Source organism: Saccostrea echinata, unplaced genomic scaffold (genome assembly GCF_033153115.1).
Source record: "Saccostrea echinata isolate AGI-Se365-2 ecotype Australia unplaced genomic scaffold, CSIRO_AGI_Sech_v1 ptg000051l, whole genome shotgun sequence".
NCBI classification, from domain to species: Eukaryota; Metazoa; Mollusca; class Bivalvia; order Ostreida; family Ostreidae; genus Saccostrea; species Saccostrea echinata.
In genome coordinates this window covers 7,475,126-7,500,236 of record NW_026889800.1, presented here as the reverse complement: position 1 = coordinate 7,500,236, position 25,111 = coordinate 7,475,126, and the positions used below count along the sequence as shown (strand labels likewise).

At 32.1% G+C, this 25,111-nt stretch overlaps 2 protein-coding genes across 2 annotated transcripts; both read left to right on the top strand.

Annotated features, from left to right (window-relative positions):
• Positions 1-5,742: 5,742 nt before the first annotated feature.
• On the top strand, positions 5,743-7,240 carry LOC133203529 (uncharacterized). The gene is made up of 2 exons (XM_061339301.1): positions 5,743-5,812; positions 6,120-7,240. Exons 1-2 carry the CDS (start codon positions 5,743-5,745, stop codon positions 7,238-7,240), a joined length of 1,191 nt encoding a protein of 396 aa, XP_061195285.1.
• A 7,172-nt stretch (positions 7,241-14,412) lies between these two features.
• LOC133203757 (uncharacterized) lies at positions 14,413-25,016 on the top strand. Its single transcript, XM_061339534.1, has 4 exons — positions 14,413-14,549; positions 15,091-15,237; positions 24,316-24,410; positions 24,718-25,016. Exons 2-4 carry the CDS (start codon positions 15,092-15,094, stop codon positions 25,014-25,016), a joined length of 540 nt encoding a protein of 179 aa, XP_061195518.1. The 5' UTR covers positions 14,413-14,549; position 15,091.
• The last annotated feature ends 95 nt before the right edge of the window (positions 25,017-25,111 follow it).

The window sequence follows — 25,111 nt, the reverse complement described above, 5'->3', positions numbered from 1 at the left end:
TTGTAGCCCCGCCCTACCCCCGGGGGTCATTATTTGAACAAATTAGAATCTACACTACCCCAGGATTTTTCCACATAAGTTTCAGCTTTTCTGGCCAAGTGGTTCTTGAGAAGAAGATTTTTAAAGATTTTTTACTACATATTTCAATGTAAAACTTGGATTCCCTATTGAGGCCCCGTCCTACCCAAGGGGTCATGATTTGAACAATTTAGAATCTACACTACCCCAGAATGCTTCCACACAAGTTTCAGCTTTTCTGGCCCAGTGATTCTTGAGAAGAAAATTTTTCAAATTTTTTTTCTACATATTTCAATGCAAAACTTGGATTCCCTATTGTGGCCTTGCTCTACTCCCAGGGGTCATGATTTAAACAATTAAGAATCTACACTACCCCAGAATGCTTCCACATAAGTTTCAGCATTTCTGGCCCAGTGGTTCTTGAGAAGAAGATTTTTAAAGATTTTTACTTTATATTTCAATGTAAAACTTGGATTCCCTATTGTGGCCCCGCCCTACCGCCGAGGGTGTTGATTTGAACAATTTAGAATCTGCACTACCCAAGAATGCTTCCACATAAGTTTCAGCTTTTCTGGCCCGGTGGTTCTTGAGAAGAAGATTTTTAAAATAATCTCGATATATTTCAAAGTAAAACTTAGATTTCCTATTGTGGCCCCACCCTAACCCCGGGGGTCATGATTTAAACAATTTAGAATCTACACTACCCCAGAATGCTTCCACATAAGTTTCAGCATTTATGGCTCAGTGGTTATTGAGAAGAAGGTTTTTAAAGATTGTTCCTATATATTTTAATGTAAAACTTGGATTCCCTATTGTGGCCGGTGGTTCTTGAGAAGAAGATTTTTAAAATAATCTCTATATATTTCAAAGTAAAACTTAGATTTCCTATTGTGGCCCCACCCTACTCCCAGGGGTCATGATTCAACCAGTTAAGAATCTACACTACACTAGGATGCTTACAAAGTAAAACTTAGATTTCCTATTGTGGCCCCACCCTACTCCCAGGGGTCATGATTCAACCAGTTAAGAATCTACACTACACTAGGATGCTTCCACTTACGTTTCAGCTTTTCTGGCCCAGTGATTCTTGAGAAGATTTTTAAAGATTTTTTTTTCTACATATTTCAATGCAAAACTTGGATTCCCTATTGTGGTCCCGCCCTACTCCCAGGGGTCATGATTTGAAAAATTTAGAATCTACACTATCCGGGATGCTTCCACATAAGTTTCAGCATTTTTTGCCCAGTGGTTCTTGAGAAGAAGATTTTTAAAGATTTTTACTTTATATTTCAATGCAAAACTTGGATTCCCTATTGTGGCCCCGCCCTAACCCCGGGGGGTTTGTTTTAATCAATTTAGAATCTACACTACCCCAGGATGCTTCCACTTAAGTCTCATCTTTTCTGGCTCAGTGGTTCTTGAGAAGTAGATTTTTAAAGATTTTTTACTATATAAAAATTATTTCAATGTAAAACTTGGATTCCCTATTGTGGCCCCGCCATAACCTCGGGGGTCTTGACTTGAACAATTTAGAATTTACACTACCCCAGGATGCTTCCACATAAGTTTCAAATTTTCTGGCCCAGTAGTTCTTGAGAAGAAGAAGTTTTTAATGACCCCGCCCTATTTTTGTCTTTTCTTGATTATCTCCCTTGGAAAGGAGCTTGGTCCTTCATTTTAACAATTTAAACTCCCCCTTACCCAAAGATGCTTTGTACCAAGTTTGTTTAAAATTGGCCCAGTTGTTCTTGAGAAGAAGTTGAAAATGTGAAAAGTTTACAGAGCGGACAGACGGACGGACGGACGGACGACGGACAATGGGTGATCAGAAAAGCTCACTTGAGCTTTCAGCTCAGGTGAGCTAAAAATGGAATTCAGAAATATCCATAACTTGTTTATCAACAAATGTTCATTCTCTATAGGGTCTTTTTGAGGCTTACAATGACTCCAAAATTTCAAACAATATTTTTTTTTTCACTGAAAAACTGCATGACTCACCAGGTTAAAGATTCAATTTAAGGATAAATGTTGTTTGGTTATTGATGCTATAGTATTTGATATGATAAAGGGACACAAAGTATAATGTATTATCGGTCCGTATTAGGATAAGGGGAACGGGAAAACAAGAGGGTAGGTGTTTTTGGCAACTCTTCACATTAACCAACACCAAAATTTGCATGTAAACTTGAGTACAATTTTTAAACCGAAGTAGGCTACTGACAGATAAGTTGATGTTACAGGGTTTTCAATAAGCTCGTTTAAGGTCAGCATTTCGTAAATTCTATGGTCATTATAATGACCTTGTTGGGTCATATTTTGGCTAATGTGTTACATACCAATTGTTAGGCCTTTGTTTTTATACTCTAAAATGTTCTGTCTACCTGATCAATACATAGGGCTCATGGCGGGTGTGACCAGTCAACAGGGGATGCTTACTCCTCCAAGGCACCTGATTGCACCTCTGGATTTTCCGTGGATCCGTGTTTGATGTCCTGTTTGCAGATTTGTATTATTTGTAGGTTTTGCAGCCAAATTAAGATTTAGACTCTGAAATTTAACGAAAGTATTACCGAATTACTGACCTGACACAGCAGATTCCAAAAGTGCTGGAATTTATTACAAAAATACTCAAATTAAAAAACAATGTTTCTCAAAGCTCACAATATTTAGGAATTCTGCTTTTCTGACTAGCTAATACATTGTACTCGTATCTCTGACTAGCTAACACAATAATGTACATATACGTTATATATATTGTACCGATATCACTGACTAGCTAACACAATAATGTTTATACGTTATGTATTGTATCCGTGTCTGACTAGCTAACACAATAATGTATATACATTATATATTGTACCCATGTCTGACTAGCTTACAATAAAGTATATACGTTATATATTGTATCCGTGTCTCTGACTAGCTAACACAATAATGTATATACGTTATATATTGTACCCGTGTCTCTGACTAGATAACACAATCATGTATATACGTTATATATTGTACCTGTGTCTCTGACTAGATAACACAATCATGTATATACGTTATATATTGTACCCGTGTCTCTGACTAGATAACACAATAATGTATATACGTTATATATATATTGTACCCGGGTCTCTCACTAGCTAACACAATCATGTATATACGTTATATATTGTACTCATGTCTCTGACTAGATAACACAATAAGTATATACGTTATATATTGTACCCGTGTCTCTGACTAGCTAATACAATTATGTATATATACATTATATATATTGTACCCTGTCTCTGTCTAGCTAACACAATAATGTATATACGTTATATATTGTACCCGTGTCTCTGACTAGCTAACACAATAATGTATATACGTTAAATATTGTACCCGTGTCTCTGACTAGCTAACACAATAATGTATATACGTTATATATTGTACCTGTGTCTCTGACTAGCTAATACAATAATGTATATACGTTATATATTGTACCCGTGTCTCTGACTAGCTAACACAATAATGTATATACGTTATATATTGTACCCGTGTCTCTGACTAGCTAACACAATAATGTATATACGTTATATATTGTACCCATGTCTCTGACTAGCTAACACAATAATGTATATACGTTATATATTGTACCCGTGTCTCTGACTAGCTAACACAATAATGTATATACGTTATATATTGTATCCGTGTCTCTGACTAGCTAACACAATAATGTATATACGTTATATATTGTACCCGTGTCTCTGACTAGCTAACACAATAATGTATGTACATGTACGTTATATATTGTATCGTGTCTCTGACTAGCTAATACAATTATGTATATATACATTATATATATTGTACCCTGTCTCTGTCTAGCTAACACAATAATGTATATACGTTATATATTGTATCGTGTCTCTGACTAGCTAACACAATAATGTATGTACATGTACGTTATATATTATACCAGTGTCTCTGACTAGCTAACACAATAATGTATATACATGTACGTTATATATTGTACCCGTGTCTCTGACTAACTAACACAATAATGTATATACGTTATATATTGTACCCGTGTCTCTGACTAGCTAACACAATAATGTATGTACATGTACGTTATATATTGTACCCGTGTCTCTGACTAACTAACACAATAATGTATATACGTTATATATTGTACTCATGTCTCTGACTAGCTAACACAATAATGTATATACGTTATATATTGTATCGTGTCTCTGACTAGCTAATACAATTATGTATATATACATTATATATATTGTACCCTGTCTCTGTCTAGCTAACACAATAATGTATATACGTTATATATTGTACCCGTGTCTCTGACTAGCTAACACAATAATGTATATACGTTAAATATTGTACCCGTGTCTCTGACTAGCTAACACAATAATGTATATACGTTATATATTGTACCTGTGTCTCTGACTAGCTAATACAATAATGTATATACGTTATATATTGTACCCGTGTCTCTGACTAGCTAACACAATAATGTATATACGTTATATATTGTACCCGTGTCTCTGACTAGCTAATACAATAATGTATATACGTTATATATTGTACCCATGTCTCTGACTAGCTAACACAATAATGTATATACGTTATATATTGTACCCGTGTCTCTGACTAGCTAACACAATAATGTATATACGTTATATATTGTACCCGTGTCTCTGACTAGCTAACACAATAATGTATATACGTTATATATTGTACCCGTGTCTCTGACTAGCTAACATAATAATGTATGTACATGTACGTTATATATTATACCAGTGTCTCTGACTAGCTAACACAATAATGTATATACGCTATATTGTACCAAATGTATATCAATTTATAATTTGGTATGAGTGAATTGATTGAACTCAGTATGTCCCCCAAAACTGCTACAAATTATCTCATTTATAGATAGCAATTCCATCTACATCGCTTTAAATAAGTATGACCAAGATTGATACAATGATCTAGTCGCCAAGTCGAACACTTTTATACATGGTATTGAATTTTAGATCATTAATGGTTTAAACAATTAATGCACCACAACATGCTTACAACTATGTTAATTTTAAAATAAGCTGTGTTAAGTGCATCAAGACTAACATTTTATGATAAATAATATGACATTTGTGTTTTAAACAACAACTGAAGTAAGAGACTTGTTTTAAAATACAGATATTGTTTTTGTTTGGGAGATGTTCTGTGACACGACAAACACGATGATTGGCAAAGAATACTGAAAACAAGAGGAAAGATATTGAAAACAAAAGGAAAAATATAATAAAACTAAGCAATCATTTTACTTATGGATATCTTCATCTTCAGAGAAATCAAGTCAACTTCAGTGTATAGAATGCCCTGACTGTAATAAAGATTTTGAGAATAAAACCTAGTAAAACAGACAAAATCACAAATTAAAACCTTTTGAACTTTTGTTTTAAAAACAACTAACTTAGTCATTTACATATAAAATTCGCATTACCTTTATTTTTTTCGCATGAAGTGGCCAATCACAATACTTAATTATCATTGCACCTTGTTCTACCTGTTAGGTCAATTACGCTTGTTGTAAGCTTTTCTTTTAAATATTTCTTTTGTAAATCAAATGTTTCCGTTCATTAACACGATTTAGCTTGTATTACACTTTTTGCCCAGACTTAAAGATAATTTTTATGTTAATTGTCGCACTTCAGCTGAGGCGCGCTCATCAAGAGGATGAACACATTTATTTCTGGGACTTTCTTCTTCGTCTTTTTCTGTCATACTGGACATTTACAGAGAAATGGTATGTTTTTACAAAGCAAGCACAGTTTTGTACTTTTGAAATGTGCACACAAACGAATTTTCAATCTATTCTTAACTTACCTATAATTGTTGAATTCATGATTTATATTTGATTTGGTCAAAGTGTAGAATAAAGTTTAAAATTTAAAGTTCAAAATGTCAAAAAAGATAGCTCATCCAGCAAGTTTACAAGGAAAAGTTTTAAAATACTGTAAAATATACCATTTTTGGGAAGCATTAAATAAACGAAGGCTATATACTTTGTATATCAATATTTTCTTCATTTTTGGTTTTCAAATTCTTTTAAGGCCATGGTAACTCCATTTTTCAAAACCAAGCGAGGTTTCCACGATGTACGTCGGTCTGTAGTTCTATTCCATTGAGCACTCCTAGACACTGCATCTCAAATGGAAGATTGTATTGGTTTCGCGGAAGATTTTGCCGAGGATGTGATTGGGTCAGATCAGGGTGCGCCAACACATGTAATGGAGTAAACTGTGCAACAGACAATAGTCCTCCTTACTGCTATAGGAACTGCCCTTACATTAGTCGAGGAATGCCAAGACATTGTATTATACCAGGTGCAATTGTTAACAATCAAGGTTTTCTATGTAGATTATGTGACAGAATCCAACCGACATGTTCAAGATTGGCATCTCGTTTTATTCCACGTTGTCCAGTTAGATGTAAAGAAGTGATGAACGGAACCCCTGAACACTGTATCACGCGAGGACGAGTGATGAACTATCGTGGTCGGCCATGTAGGCTATGCGACACGGTTGATTTCGGTTGTGTGAGAAAAGGTCTTTCCATTTGTGCTGAAGCCCTGGAAACCTGCAAGACGGCACCAAAGGGTATGCCGGATTTTTGCATATCTCAAAACATTACAAGTACACCAGCGACACCGCCATGTTTAACGTGTCCAATCATTAGTAATTCCAGTATGTGCAGATTCCCGCCTTGCCAAAGATGCACACCACTTACAAACATAACTACGGTTCCACCTGAATGTATCAAAGATGGCGATATTGTGCAAATTCCTGGATACCACTATAGATGTAGCCTCTGTCCTTACATTGACCCCTTTTGTTCTGAACTTGAAGTTACTATCTGTGGAAATCAGATGGCAAATTGTGTCGGCACACCAGTCGGAACACCTCAGCGATGTATCGACCAATCTGTGCATATATTTTTAGGAAGTCCCTGTCTTTCCTGTCCGATCCTGAAAACCGAAGAACCCGGATGTGTAAAGGAGGCATATGATATTTGCTCGGGGTTTGTGTGTCCGCGTGTTACAAGACAAACTGTCATGTGCTTTGACAAAGGCCCTTTTTCGAATGCCCCGAATGCCACATGCAAAACTTGTCCAATTTTACACAGGCACAAACATAATTTGTGTGCAACAATCAATTCCTACCAGCGATTTTGATATGTGTGTGTTCCAAAATATCATGTAAAAATAAAACAAAGCATGCTGTGTCCGTAGCTGTAAAAGCTAGGGATTATTTAGAAAAAAATAAATTCACTGTTGGGGCCAGTGTGTGTATGCAAACAGATTCTTGTAAGTTTTGAATTTGTATTGGAATGTGAACAGTCATGTACTACGATTTTTCTCCGAATATTCTGTAGATATGTAGATATACATGTATATGTATTATTTTCATATTTTATCTTTTATATATATATATGTTGCATGTTAGTTTTCTTATATATCTTATTCTTTCTTAATGACCGTATGTTATCGATAAGAAACTAATCTTTCAAACTTTTTAATTATAAAAAAAAAAAAAATTGCCCAAATATCGAACATCTGAAACAAAATCCTCCTTTGTGTTCATAATCTTCACCCTGCAACTATCGTTCTGCTGGTAAATACGTGAATACTGTTAATAATGAGGACTTTATATCATTTATTTTTTAGAAGTTATTTTTTAAAATTTAGGGAACCCCAGTTTTTCAACTGGCGTCAAAATTTCATAAATATTATGAATTCTGTCGAGGATTACGCCAGGCAATGGGCCAAACATGAAAAAGAAGACACAGACACTTTGTCAGAATAGATTAAGAGTGTTAGATGGATGTCGAAATCTCGCATAACGGTTGAGGGGCAATATTAAAACCATCTATCCTTCTGTCTTCAATAATTCAGAAGTGAAAAAAGAATTATATAGACTACACGATCAATATGTACTGGTCATAGCTGACAAAGCAGGTAACAACATTGTCTTTATAAGGCTCATTATTTTCATTGTATTATAGAGGGATTTGGATTTAATTCTGCAAGTGGTAATCCAACTTATACGCCCTGTCCCCTTTCTAAGGAGGAAAATTTTCAAAAGCATATATCAGTTTTAATTATATTTAATATTCCGAACATCCAAATTGAATTTGAATTATCATACCTATACTGGATTTCTAAACTACATAAAAATCCTTACAAAGATACGTAGTGGGTTCTAGTAAATGTTTTACCAAGCTTCTTTCTCACCAAAAATATTAACAGCAGTAAAGGAGAAACTTAGAGCACTTTGCAACAATATATTCGAGTGGTGTAAATCAGATGTGGATACATTAAAACTCCAAAGAACTTCTAGAAAATCTGAAATCCCAAAAATTACCAAAATCAATAGCATCAAAACATACGACTTTTTAACCCTTTGTTCAACCTTTTCCAGCGATAAATTAAAGACCAGACTTTATGACATCATAGACAACTGCTCTTTCAATAAAAATGGAACTCGTAAATTTACATACCTTTTCATTGGTCATCTGCAAAAAAATATTTTGTTAAAATCAGTCTGATTCTACACACAAGTACTTCTATAAGTTTATATTTAAAGATGCTTGAGTTTCTGATTGACAACATCTATGTACCTTTTTGGAATCAGATCTTACAACAATCTGTTGGAATTTCTATGGAAACTAATTGAACCCCGTTATTACCAGACCTGTTTTTGTATTCATATGAAGCAGAATTTATTTAAAAACTTCTGCATGGAAAGAAGAAATCTCTTGCTGTGGCCTTCAATTCAACATTTAATTATGTTGACGACGGTTTTTTAATGAACAATATTCATTTTCATTTCTATGTTGATTCGATAAACATTAATCCCTTTGAACTCAAAACAATAAAAAAAACCTACAGAGTCTGATACATCTGTTTCAAATTTTGGATATTTTACTAGAGAAAGACATTAATGGTAACCTAACGACAAAACTTCTTTTTTTTTTTTTTTTATAATAATTTGACTTCAACTTTTCTATCGTCAACTTCCCTTATTTATGTAGCAATATACCATTATCACCTGGAAATGGAGTTTATGTCTCCCTGTTGATTCGACACGCAAAAGCATGCTCTACGTACAAACAATTTCTTAATAACATAACATAAATGACAAATAAGTTGATGATACAAAGATATTAACAGCCTTGTTTAAAGTCAACATTTGCAAATCTTTTCGTTGATATAATGACTTTGTTAGCAAATACAATCTATAATTAAGTCGAAAGTTATCTGACGTTTTTCATACAAATTGTTAGGCCATTAATATCACACTGCATTGTCTACGGATTTTTCCGTTTACCCGATCATGACAATGAACACACGAGGGGTGTGACCGGTCGACAGGGATATACTGAAAAACAATGCGCATTAAATCGAACAAGATAGCCTTTTTGTAAATATAATTCATTTCAAAAAAGAAATTTTAAACCATTTTAAAAGGTTACCAAAAGAGAAGGGAATTAAAGAGATGCTTACAGTACATCTGGTCATTTCTCATTAATTTAATGCTTGTTAGAAGATGATTTACGATTTTTATATCAGAAAACTAATTAACTTTTAATTGGTTTGTTTTTTTAAGCCTAACAGCTTCCTAATTGATAATTACGTCACCTACTCAACAAACATCCCTGGATGGACAAAAAAATCGAGGAATGCGCCAAATGTGCTAATATGACCCTGACAGGGATATCGATCAATGTCGATCTAACGCTTGTTTTCGAGACTCGGTAACACGCGCCCAGTCATCTATTTATATTGATCTAATGGATATCAATACATATCTTTTGAAAGTTTCAGATGGGGTCTTCTATGATCTTGTTGCATTAAGAGCGATGTAATTGAAATTTACAACTCATCGACGATGTACCAAGCTTTTGGCGATCTTTATTAGTTTACGATTGGATATTAAAACTAGTTTTTACTACTTTGATAATTTGACGATGACACATGCATAGAATACTATGAAAGTCCAGGTAAGATATCAAGGTTTGTTTTAATATTCTTCACATTATTGTTGATTGTTGTCGAGAAAAAGGATAACATTTTAATTGTGACAAATAGTCCCTTGATGGTTGATGGTTCGTTGGCAATAAGATGTGTTTAGGTGTCTTATTGCACCCTGTCATAATGTTTTTCATGTTTTCCTTTTTATAAATCTACGGATTGATATTATCAATAAAAATTTTGAAAATTAGATAAAAGCAAATGCATTTTAGATGACTTTGGTTTCCCATAAATAGTTTTGTTTCTTTGTACCGAAATAATGATAATATGTTTATTTTGCTGCATAAAAAATGCACCTATAATAGTTCTAATAGACTTTCTCCATGTTACAGTCATTAAGATTGATTCAACATTTGTTGTCCATAATGGAGAAAAAGAAATATTATACCTTTATTCGCAGAAAACAAAGCATAAATATACTTCTGAACCACAGAGTAAAGTAGTTTGGCTGAAAATGAGTCTTATTTTTTCATATTAATCCAACTCGAGTCTAATATATATCTGTATTTTTAGTCATGCTTTGATGTAAATAAAAATCGTGACCATGTTTCAGTGTCGGAAGTATTCAAAACGATACAACGGCTTTACTCCCAAAATCCTCGAAAATGGAATCCGCAAGAAACAAAATGATTCCACAGTAGGCGGAGCCCTAAACAAACAATTAACTTTCATTCGTTTGGCACTGAAAGACGGGTCCTTATAAGCAACTTAACATATTGTGGGTTAAGATTTGACTCAAAGTTTTACCACACAAATATGAATGATAAAAAATATCGGGAACCGCGACAAAAACGAGATGTAGATTGTAGCTTGACTTTATTAGAGAGTCGTACCTTCTCTTAGCGCCTGATTCTTTTTTAAGGTATTCGAAAAAAGACCCGAATAAACTTTCCAAATTTTTTTCTCTTTATGTATCATGATATCTAATACAAATTGCTCATTTCCTAAGATAAAATTCAAATTGCTAAAAATGTCATCAATTCTGCCATTCTCTATCCTTCCTTTTAGATTTCATGCACGCTTGCCCATGTAATGCTGTAGTTCAACCAAAATTATTTTTTTTACCAAAATAAAAATAATAGGCTCTCTAAAAATGATACAAATACCCCCCCCCCCGTACTTAAACCCCCTTCTCATTTTTAAATTCAAGTGTTTGATTATATTTCTTATTCTATTTCAAAGTTAGCGACAATGGAAGCACCAGTGTCAGTCTTCAAACTCTGTATCATCTGATTTCAGACGATGCAGTACGTGTTATGTCTAAACAGATTGTCAAAAGGAAACAGTTACTGAGACTATTAAGACTCATTTTCAATAGGCCCCTTTCCACAAAATATCTTGTATAAAACATCTTATACTTTAATTTGTGAGAGGCAATTTAAATTATCTGCTTGATTTCATTCTTTAATGAGAGGAAATATAGGACATTAAGATTTCAGAAATTGATCAATTCATTCATTTTACCTAAGTTCTTGCAAGGTTGTTGTGAAAGCAAATTGGAATTGCTCTCCATTGAAGCTACAGATGTTTATATTAGCTAACTAAGATCTGAAAACCCCAAGACTACCTGAAAACGTAATTTAGCAACACTTAATACGACTAAAAGGTTTTCTGAGTTTCAGTAGAACAAGACATACTTTCTGCGGAAATCATTCGAAACACTTTCATATTTTTCTAATGAATAGAAGACAAGAGGAGAAGCAAGGAAAGGTTAGAAATTTTAAGGACCACTCAAATGAAAATGAAAAACGATACTGCATAACACAATAAATAAAGATCCTAAGTAGAGAATACAGAGGTAAGATGTGTAGAAAGATTGATGAAATGGAAAGCATGCACAATAGAAAGACGTGCAAATTTGCTTACAATTTAACTACTGCTGCAGAGCTATTATAAATTTTGACAATGGAGCAACACTGGCAAAGATTAATAGCACGATTCTAATACGATATATACCTTTTAAGAAATATCGACAGCTCATTATGAAAGATTATGGAAGATGCTGAAGATGAATTGGAAAAAAAAAAATGGAAAACTATCTGATGTATGAAAATCTGCGAAGTGCTTTTAAAAGTTAAAGCATATTTGTTGTTTACGATCGATCAAGACAACAAACAAAAAAATCATTTTAATTTTTGCAGTCACTGCATAGAAAATGATAGCATATCTGCTGAAGAACAAGGTTAATGGATGTTTCTTGAGAAAGTATGGAGTCAAAAATTTAAGCATTCCGTGAAATCAGAATATAAACCAGGGAAAAGAATGTCTGGAGGTCTAAATAAATGAATTTGAGAGAAAATGAAAAATATCAGAGTTGGAATAGTGACTTCATGTACAACGGAAGTAAGACTATTCGTAAAAGCAAAAAAAAAAAAAAAAAAAAAAAAAAAAAAAAAAAAAAAAAAAGGACACCTTACTGTTTGTGTCTTGCATCTCCAAGATTAAATTTCCACATGTTTTCCTGAGCAAATATATTTCTTTGGAAAGATCGTTGCTTTGCATATTTTATATTATTCTATAATACAACATAACCATTGCTATGACTTACACTAGATCTATAACACAACATCACCATTCCTGTGACTTATACTATTACCTTAGATCTATAACACAACATAACCATTCCTGTGGCTTATACTATTACCTTAGATCTATAACATATAACCATTCATATGACTTACACTAGATCTAACCATTGCTATGACTTACACTATCACCTTAGAATCTATAACTCACCTCTCCACTGCAAGTATGTAGTGCATGATGCTTTATTTTTAAGGTACCTTGAGTTATATGAATCCATTCACGACCTTTTTTTGTTTTTCAGGTTCACCTTACAAGATATTAAAAGAAAATATTTTAAACTGCTAGTTTGTAATATATGTATTAAGGCTGTTCTGTGAATTATTGAAATGATTCTGAACTTAAAGCACTATTCTCAATCAGAACAATGTTTCTCTGTACATAGTCGTTATCAGAATAGTCTCTGTTGTGTGCGATATTCAGCTTCTGAATTAGTATTCCTCGCCCAGCACTTTCCTTTTTGGTCTTTATATGAAGCTTTTTACATGATACAATCTTTATTATGAATTTTTATGTAAACGTATTTCTGTTAAAATAACATTAGTCATTTATCAGAAGCAATAATCTCATTAACGAATATTCCAATAAACACATAATTGATCGAAGGTGAAATCGTGCGAATAACATTTAAACTAACTTCAATAATTTTATCATTTTTCTCTGAATCATGAAAAAAATCGCTTACGGGTCAATCTTTGATAAATTATAGATTATACTTTTTCACTCTCATAACCACACTCTGCATTTTTCATATTGTGTCATATCTTTTTATTAGTCACCCTGTTTTAAGTCAGACCTCTAAAATACATGGCCACTTCTGAACACCTTTGATATATAAGTACTTTGCAATACGACGTTCTACAATAAGGCATTTAAAATTGTTGACAATATAATGGTTTTGTCAAATTCACATAAAGTCTGCATTTCACTCTTGGTTGATATTTATAACATGAATGATAATATATATCCAGAAAAAGACGGAGGGCATTATATATCAAATAAATTAAAAACAGCAATTTTTAAGGTCTCCTAGTGGAAACCTTTTGAACTTGTATTGAAGTTCCAAATCTTATTGCTCAACTAAATGATATGGCCATGTATATGCCAAATAAATAGAGTTAAATTTAATGCTAACATTACTAAAAGTAAGTTATGGAAAATAAATATGCTGATAACTTAAAACTAGCAAAGGTCATTTAATGGTGTTTAGGTCAAGGTTCCTCTCTATATTAATTATGTTTTTCAATTCTGCACAAAATTTCGCTGTGTGCTTTTCGCAACTTCATTGATCCAAGACCAAAGCCTTAATATTTGGATGGAAGTTCTGGAGGGTGCAATAAACCTTTGTTTGGAATGAAGTCACTACATGACAACTTGTGTATATTTTTTTTTGCTAGTTAAATTTGGGGAATGGGATGTGTATCTTATGAAGATTAAACTTTGGCATTCTTAATTTAATTGCTTTTTACATTTTCTACGTTCTGTTTGAAGTGATATTTAATCTGGAGAAAATAATATGTTATCAGTACATCTTCTGACGCAGCTGTTGTATGACACATTCTGTCAAAATATTCTGTGCACCTTATGTAAGATGTCCGTGACCTTGTTGCTCCGAGAATAGAAACCTCAACAGTACAAGTGAATCTTAGAATGGACTTAAAACACACCCTTCCAAGATGTCTTCTCAATCCAAAAGAAGTGGTTAGTAATCGGTACCAATGATATTAAGTTAGCAAACAGGATATTGAAGGTCTCCTCTTGTGTCTTTGATTGCTCTAGCCTGACTAGCTGGAATCCCGAGGCGTGTTAAGAATCGGAGATGTCGGGTTTCCGGTCTTAAATTGAATCTTGGGCCTACCTCGTTTAGGTGACGTCCAACTATTAAATAAGTTTAAAAATAGATTTAGCATTAATTGGCTAACGAATTGGTAGAGTTAAAACAGGTGCTTTGCTATCACGATATGTTAACTGTAGTACAATGTCATTAGTTTGTTGATGATTATTTTATAGTGTAATTGCATTTTGTTAATGACAATATATTTTCCTTGATATTTAATTTGTATCCGGCGGAAAAATAAGACTTTTTTTTTTAAAAGCCGATCACTGACCTCTTATATTTTTATGGATAACCTATATTTTCAGTTTGCGGTTAATCATATATTGTAGAAAAAAACCCTATAATACAGTATACATGAATACTTATTAATTAATGGCGTTTCTGTGAAAAAAAATGCAGATCGGATATTGTTTCTAGAGAAATGAAACTTTATGTTTAATGCAACTTTATACTTTAACAGGATATTATTCAGAAAAAATAGATCAGATGGGTAATATATTTCATATTAGTATGATAATATGCTTGGATCAAAGAAGTAAAAAGAAAAGTAAAACAATTTTTTTATTTGAAGGATGACGAATTGCAGCTACACAGACAGTAATGGGACCTTAATTAGTCTTCAATGTGTTAATTACTGTTGTATTGGAAGAGATGTTAATTATTGTTCAGCTTCAACTTGTTCAAGCACTACATCTACCGAGGACAATCTACCAGTATTGTAAGTACGAATAGGATTTCTGTAACAGTATCTTAGTTTTAAAAATATTCTTTTTCCAGGGTTTTTTTCTTTTCCTAATCCCTGCAACTTTTATGCTGATCAAATTCTTCATTTATTCAGTATATTTCAATAAAGCCTTCATTCGGACCAAAGGATGTCTATCTCTTTTTATGTGTTTTGTGTATATCACTTCAATGTACTAGTATATTTAAGATACTTGTTTAATATTCATATATGCAGACAAAATTGAGTGAGGCATAATTAATGCACACAATTTTGATGAAAAAACTTTAAATAAGCCACGAGATACAGATGAAAAAATCTATGTGAGAAATATTATTTCAATATTCAATGATCATGAATCATTTGCTCTAGACTAAATACGTAGACAACTGTGTATCGATCTTTTATTTCATTTAGTAATATTTAGTAAAAGTTACAGGTGGTCAATAACTTTCAAATAAATTGTTATAGGTATGCAGGTAAACCTGTCAAATTTACTGTGGAATCATGTTATTCCTAGGGGTCAATTTGTAATGTTTAATGGACTTTTGAGCTTGAATACTGTTCGTTATCTCCATACATTTCATTAATTTTGTTGGTTACTCCATGTTCCAGCATTGCATAACCAGCCTTCAGCTTTATCATTTTCATAATGTGGTAGGAGGAACCATGAATAAAGACAACTATATTTTGCTATTTCTTTTAAATGTTAAACACCAAAAGATCATAATGACTCCGGAAAATACCTTGATATGTAAACTTTTTAAGTGTTAAAAAAGGTGCAGATAAGGAACTGTGATCAATCTCATACGTCCTATTAACAATACAAAAAGTGTGTGTGTGTGGGGGGGGGACCAGACACGAACCCCTGGAAATAGAGGTTGGATCAGGTGCCTAGGGAAAGTAACCATCCCCTGTAGACCGGACACAGCTGCCCTGAGCCCTCTGTATGGACCTGTTTAGCGGAGTAATCCGTATTCAAAATTATATAAAACAATGGCCTAACCATTGGTATGAAACATGTCAGTCAGAAAACGCAAAACGATAGGTTGTGTTTTCAAGCAAACTGTGTAACGACCACAGAATTTGCGAAATGCTGAACGAAATTGTAGAACGAACTGTAACATCAAATTATTTGTAAGTAGCCTTCATCAGTTTAAAAAGTAAGCATACTTTTACGCACCGAATCAGTCGAGAGAAACACCATATGTAAGTGTTGGTGGAATATTTCTACATATTTAAAAGGAGGGGTCGTGATGGAAAAGGGTGAATTCAAAAAAAATGACCAAACGCATATTTGTCAACCCACACTAAAAATACAGGCAATGAAAATAGATTTCTATGTCTCAGCATATGTCTTTAGATAGTGTCTAAATACCTGCCAAATATCTCATTGATATCTCAATTAACAAAAAAGTTATGCCCAAAAATGATGCTAAAATTGTCAGGAGTGCAACACCTTTTTGTGACATTTTGAAATTTCAATATTTTTTGGAGATCTGTGAAATAAAAAACAATGCTTCATGTTGAAAATAAAGGCTTTCCTGATAATATTCAAAGTATTGAGCTTTAAATGTGGACTGTCATAACTTTTGTTTAATCAAGTTGTGGTCATGGCTGATGTTTAAAAAAATGTTATACCATGTCAGGAGTGCAACAGAAAAAATGTAGTGTTGCCAAAAAAACATCAATTGTAAATTCTGATAGAAAATTAAGACAAAAAAGAATTTTGGAAGTGTAAAATAATAACTGATATACATTTTAAAACTTAAAAATATTATATAAATCACAAGCAGCATTAATGAGAGTCAAGTATAGGTGCATACCCAAAAATGTCAGGAGTGCAACATTTGATGTTTTGCTCCCAAGCATGAAAAAACTTTTATCATTATATGATTTTCTGATTTTTATTTTGGAAAATAAAGACACAAAGAACATTTTTACCAAATAGATTTATCAATTACAGGATCTGTCTGTGCTTCAGATCCATATTTCTATGGTCAGGAGTGCAACACATTTTTTTAAAGATTCAAGTTGTGTGTCAAAAAGACTTCTATTCATGCTTAGAGGTATTCATTAATTAATAATGATCTTTTTGTATAATTTAATGCTAAATTATTGATAGTTTTATTATTAAAATTCTTTCTTTTTCAATTTTATCAATTCAGATGTGTTTTTATCTTTTTTGTGATTTTTTTAATGAACGTTAAAAATAAACACACTAAAACATTGTCATTAAATTCAAGTAATTCCTCCTCAACTTCACTGAAACAACAGAACAAGTTCTTATGTAATTTTCACTTCACAATTCTACTTTAAAGGCCCCAATGCTTTTGGTCAGGAGTGCAACAAATATGTTAGAATTATAAATCATCCAATAAGAATAAAAATAAAGAAAAAATGATGAGTAGAATTTTTCTGGTGGGTTACTGTGTTTGTCCTCTAAAGGAAAATATGCTTTAAAATATATTTTATCTTCTAAATATACATTTAAGCTAGTTTTTTTGGCATAAAATAGGGTATAATTCCAGATAAAATGCGAATTTTAAATACTTTCATCTGTTTTAATTATGAAGTATTGGACTATAAATATTGCACAATTTCATTACCACTTGATGTTGCCAACACTTTATGAATTTTTGTGTTCTATGGTTTTAATTTTAAACTTTACTGCAGTCAGGAGTGCAACAAAACTGCTTCATAATTACCGATGTTTTTTAACTACCTTTACTAAAAAATAAGTTGAAAAAAAAAAGCTTGATACTATTTGAAGTTCAAAACACTACGTCTATCAACAAATTACAGAAATTTAACAGTCAATTCAGGGAATAGTTTCATCATTTCACAAATATTTTAAATAAAATTTATATATATTACACTTTGCAAATAATCATGTTTTAAGGTCTTCAAAATATGAAAAACCTGCTGTAAACGATGAAAAATATCAACACGACAAATTGATTTACAAAGTAAGAATGGGTAAATAAAATACATATCAGATGTCAGGAGTGCAACACAATAATGTAACATAGGGTCACTTCAAAATCTAGTATTTTTTGTGAGAGAACTCGTATATAACGATTCTTTTTTGGCTTAGATTTAAAGAATTGACTTGAATGGACAAAAAAGTGAATTTTGGGGAATTTTATTGCTTCATATTTTTTTCATATTAAAACTTTTCAAACCAGAATTGAAAAAATAATGTAAAATAACAATCAAAAAGCCAATTTTTTGTCACATGTACAAGAGAAGATACTCATTCAAGGTCTAGGTTTAATCATTTATACCCCTTTTACCATTTTGAAGCACAAAAAACTATAATTTCTTGTGATTATGTATTTTAGAAAGTCTTTTAAGGTGTAATGATATTTTCTTTTTTCAAAAGAAATTTTACTAATAAAAATTCTGAAACTTTTTAATCCAATTGTCTATTCTATTGCCACTTCAGAATTTTAAACTAGAATGCATTTGCAATATGATGATATAAGTGAAAAATATGTTATAAGTACTTGAATTTTGCCAAAAAAATTCAGTTTGGTGGTCATTTTTTTTTAATTCACCCAAAAGCTGAAGCTCTCTGTCATATAGTTTAGATCCTTGTTTACCATAACGGCTTGGGAGATCAGGTGTCCATTACCAATTGACATATCAATTAACAACATTCATTCTTACTTTGACGTTGATTTGATACATCCCTTTGAACTCGATATAAAAGACATCACAGAGTCTGACACAATTTATTTCATTTTTTGATAATTTACTAGAGAAAGACTTTAATAGCAAACTAAGGACTTAACTTTATGGTAGAGGTGATGACTTCAACTTTTCTAACATCAACTTCCCTTCATCATGCAGTAATATACCTTTATCATCTGCATATGGAGTTAATGTCTCCCAGTTGATTCAATATGCAAGAGCAAATTCTACGTACGAACAATTTCTTAAACGAGACAAGCTAAGTTGATGATACATGGGTATCAACATTTCGGCAATCCTATGATCGAAACAATGATATCATTAGCGAATACAATCTATCATAATCATGAAGTCGAATGTTGACTGATGTTCTTCCTACAAATTGTAAGGCCATTATTTTCATACTCAAGTGTCTCCAGATTTTTCCGTTTATCCGATTATGCGCGCTGTGGGTGTGACCATAGACAGGAGGTGCTTGCTCTTCTATGGCACCTGATCCCATCTCATATTTTAAGAGGCCCGTGTTTGCTCTGTTCCCAATTTGTATTGTTTTATTGGAGTTTTGAGCTTGAATACTGTTCGTTGGCTTCATATATTTCAACTATAGGCTTCCTTCTGTAGTCTTACTGTAAATTTTGTAGTCACATAAAACAATATAAGCAGAAATTTTAGCGAGGATTCAATTATGTCATTTTCAAATGGTTTTCTACTATGTTTTGATACGAAAGCACCAACAATACGTAATTTTACTTGTATTATTTTGTTCTGCCAATTTGTGTTTTACTGGTATTGTGAAATCATATATGTAAAGGTTTTGTTTTATTTTGTTAAAAGTCACAAGAAAAGTTAAAAAGAAATGATTTGATACCCAAATGAAAGGAATTTTAACCCCAAATCAGCTCCAAGATGATGATTTTTCCATGATCTCTCATTAAGGGAAACATACCTTATGCATAATCTGTAGCCCAAGATTTAAAAATATAGTCAACCATAATATATATATATATATATATATATATATATATATATATATATATATATATATATATATATATATATATATATATATATATATATATATGACACATTGTTTCTGCGAATACTACCATATGGGTTTCGAAATTTTTATCCCCATATATAGTATCTTTTAATTAGAAAAAATGAAGAAACTTTATGGTATTTTTATCTCATATATCCAAACATAAGGTAAGAGTAATATACTCTCAAAGATTAACAGATTTACCCATGTCTCTCGAAAACACATTTATATTTTAATGGAAATAAGCAATGTGATGTTTTTGTTAACAATATTTTTCGAGAAGCTTGTATTTGAATTATTCTTTCCTTGTTCAATTGCCTTTGTTAAATTTATATGTTTTTTTTTCTATATGTATAGTCCGTAGCCCACTTGGATAGCTACTTAAGTAAGAGTGAAACTTTCTAACCGCTCCACAGGAATGGACAGATATTTCATGCGATCTGTTAAAAAGGGTGTCGTTGTGTTACACAGAAGATACTTATAATATATTTCATTTGACTTTATTATTAATTTTTGTTAATCTGCAACCAATATGGGTATCTAATCTTGGCAAAGCCGATTGACGAAATAAGACATTGTTCGATAAAATATTAAGAACTTCAGCATTATTTTTATGACGTCATAACATATATAAAGGTTTGCGCCAAAAATCGACTGCCTACAGAAATATGGCTATTTTTGCTTTCGCTAATGATGGTCTGTATTTTCTGTACAAATGCACTTTTTTTCTTAAATTTAAAACCTGAGAGCGGAAATTAATTTTAACAGGTTTGAGAAAATGCACTCGAAGTTTACACTTAAAGAAATCTTGATTTATCATTCATTTCCAAAGACCAAAATGACAAAGTTTTTACCTTTCAAATGATATAAAAACTTTATTTTATGTTTTCATTCCATTCAAATTCTGCTCCAAAATTCAATTAACTGATAAAAAAATTAATTTGTAATGTTATTTTTTAGCTCGGTTACATAGGTATCCAGTGGTATGTCTATAGATTTGATATATCTGTTTTGGTAAATCCATAACTAACACATTTTTTTTCTGTTAAGGCAAATAAACTAACTTGAATTGGGATTATACCAATTTTAATTATTCAGCAAATTGATAGTGTCTTTTAAAGTGACATCGGTATTTTATACATGGTACATGAATACACATTCGGGCTTCGGATAGTTCATTTTCAGTCTATTCAGCTTTATACACATGGATTTACTTTAGAGCTATGTTTCCATGTAAATGTGTCAAAGTTATCCTCAAAACCAGGCGACCACGATATAAATAAATAATGAACTAAGTTCTAGTTTATTTTGTACATGCGAAAACACATCCAGCTCTTCATATTTTATTCAAGATCACCCTCTTGATTCTCTTAGATAAAAAGTTTGATATCAAAGTCAAAATAATCATTAAAAAGAAGTTGGAAAGACAACAAAATGTTTGACACGTCGTGTCTGTTCTCTCTATAATATGTTTTGGTTGAATATCTTTATTTTGACTTTAATTTTGTAATTGTTTGAATAAAATAGAATTTTGGGTATTGATGACAAGGAATCATGATTGAACATAAAAGAGTACGAATATGTGATCAAATCAATTGACTGATTTTTTTCATCTTTTTATACAGCTGCTTTGTTATTTTTTTTTTTTGTATGCAAATGAAAAATTGGTCAACAGGGGTTATTTCATAAGTTCTCTAACAAAAGGGTATTGGTTTTACTCTAGTAGTTTTTTTTCTCCAAAATATGTTTTTATTTTGCCGAATTCTATTCTTAATGACTTCCATTGGTATAATTAACTTATAGAGAAAATATTATTGTAACTTTATTTATGTACATATTACCTACTTCCGAGAATTATTCATAAAGCCATCTGGAATAAAAAAGAAGGCAAGGAATAAAAAAAATTTCCTCAAAATCCTTTAGGATCCAAAGCTTGTCTCTTTTATTGGTTAATATCTGTGCTGAAATTTAAGATAGACTTTTTTTAACTTTTCATGACAATTTTGGAAATTATTGTATTAATACACAATAACCAGAGTTTTCCTTAAAATGAATATAATGTATCATTGCAATGTACCTTTTCAAAGTAACCGTCAGAATTCTCTAGTGTAAAAGCTTAATGTGTTTAAATTTTCTGTACTTTGTTATTAAAATTGTAAAAGCTACGAGTCAATACCCGAAGTATACAGATCTCAGAGAGGGTGAACCTCCAATAGCGTCAGCACATTTCTTTATAAACTCTGTGATGCGTGAGTGACCAGTATATGTAATCAATTTCAGGTTTTGCTTAATTTGGCACCAATATAAAGGGGCTTCTGATTTTTGATGAAAACTGACGTCACTAATGTTTTGCTATTAGCAGAAAAAACAACAATATTGATTTAAAAAATCGATTATATGACTGTTCAGCCTATTTAACGATGTGGTTAATATAAGATTTCATAAAATAAAAAAAATTCTGAAAAAAATTGTACATCATAAATTGTAAATGCTTGATGTAAAGGTATTTTGATTTCACGAATCATAGATATGGCTTACTGATTGTTTGATACAAGTATAAAATATTTATATTTGATCTGCGAGGTACAAAGTTTAGTTAAATCTAATTTAGATTAAAGAAAAGAGCGACCAGCCTCTTTGGCACCAATTTTGTCATATTACTATTAGAATATTGATGCGTGATTAGTTGAATGTCCTTAAAACTTTGAAGAGCAGTTCAATGACATCGATCAAAGAATTTGCTACTGTTGCAGAAAAAGATAATTACAAGGTGTGAATTCTGGAAGAGCCTAACGATTCAGTACAACACCTTGTGCTTTAAAATTATAACAATTATTTTATAATTATTATAACACAAAAATAAGGTAAAAATATGATGTTAAATATATCTTTAAAACTTAAATTAAAACATATTATGCCTTGACGATAATAAGGAGTAAAAATAAATAAATAAATGAATGAATAAACAAACAAATAAATAAACGTGCATAAACGTCCGCAAATTAAAATTCATTGAATACAGTTTAATAATAATTACAGGTAATTGTTCAGAAATCTGAAGATATTCAGTAAAATTGTACTTTTCCTCTCTTTTTAAAACTGATATATGACAAATATAAAATAGATGATACTTATTAACTAATGAAAACGTTTCAAGGTATTGAAAATTTTGTTGCCAAGTCAACTAAATATAAGGAACTATGGTATGTCGGATTTTGACAGAAAAGAGGAACAAGAAACAGAAAGAAAGATGTCCAAAGGCCACAATGCTCACATGAATCATTAAATATACTTGTATATACATAATAAATCCCTAATTTTAAAGTCCATGAGCTCAAAATGGAGTTTGACAGAGTTCAGAGTAGCCGTTTTGCTCTTGTAGAGTTTTTATATCAGTGAAAGACTTTGCACTCTTTTGTTGTTTCACCCTATAGCCTTGTCGATTGTGATTTGAATAAAAGTTCAACAACACTTCATAGTGATGTCAGCATTTTAAATGGTTATTTGTAGGCCAGTCATCCTTGCAAAGGAAAAAAAGTTTCCCGATTGAGATCCTATTGTGGCTTTCACTGACATGAATCCACAGAATTAACAATGTGTACAGTAGAAACAAGGTTATTATCTCAAACCAAGGATCCTCCAAGTAACTGCTTGATAGGAATATTTACTAACTCTTCTACAACCTTCTATAAATTTTATATAAGGAAAGCTTTCATAATATGATAGAAGTGTGATGTTTACACTCTCGATGACATAACTAATTGCACCGATACAATGACCTTGTCAGCAAATACAATTTATCATTGAGTCAAATGCTGACTGACGTTTTTCATACAAATTGTTAGGCCATTATTTACACACTGAATTGTCGACGGAATTTCCGTTATTTCCCGATCATGACAAGGAGCACACGGCGGGTGTGACCGGTCGGCAGGGGATGCTCACTCCTCCATGGCACCTGATCCCATCTCTGATGTTTGGAGGTCCGTGTTTGCTCTGCTCTATTTTGTATTGTTTAATGGACTTTTGAGCCTGAATACTGTTCGTTATCTTCATATATTTCACCTTTAAGATGAATCCAGATTGTATCGGGTTAATTGAAATCACTAATGATAAAATAACCTTATTTTAATAACAATCTGAAGAGTTTGTTCGACATGAGATTTTTTTGGTTATTATTAATATCAAAATAACTCATCTCAGACATGGATGTTACTAAACAATGTGTGGTAGACATAATGAAAGGACTTATTCTAATTAACAATACTATATTTCAGGTTTAAGGTTTAAGATATTTTGGACTTTTCACACTCATTGATATTTGCCTGACTCATTTCCAGATTTTGGGGAATCTTGGGAGGTATATTCGCCATCGGACTTATTCTGATTACAGTTACCTATATCATATGCCGATTCCGATCTCCAAATAGCTGCAGTGAGTACCAAGTCATGATTTATGCTTAATAATCTAACTTACTTCGAGCAATATTTTGCTTGGTTTAACATTATGTATAATTTGCTAATCATGATATTAAAAAATCTCTATCCAGTGTATTTAAAGAATGAAACAATCCGTTTTCAACGTCAAATTGATATTTTTAGTTAGACATAATCAGTGTTTTTCATGTAATGTAATTTTGTACTTTAAAGAGTACTTCAAACATCTAATTTTCGAAACGCATTTCATTGATTCGCTTTTTGTTGTGATTCTATCTATTTTTTAGTCAAATTTGTTTTTGCAGCAAAAAGTTATTCGGATGACGAAATGTTTGATGAAGAGTCGATGACATCACAAAGAAGGCGATCTTCTTTATTTGTAACGAAATACTTGCGACGAGAGAGTATTTGGAGATTGAAAACTAGGAGGAAATCTCAACTGACTGTGAAAGTACACGGGAATCATGCAAGCACGAGCAAAGCAGACGTTCATTCAGAACACTTAACAAAAAAGAACCATGTGAAAAATGGACGTCTGCATCTCAGTAGCGGGGGTGGTGGCAACAAAAACCTATCTTCAGCACTACCCGAAGTTGTAGATTGATTGTTTTTAAAATTGATCAATTATATTTTGTATACTGATCTCCGACTTTAAGTTGAATGAACACGCCCTAGCTGGGCAGTTGGAAAGAAGGAACA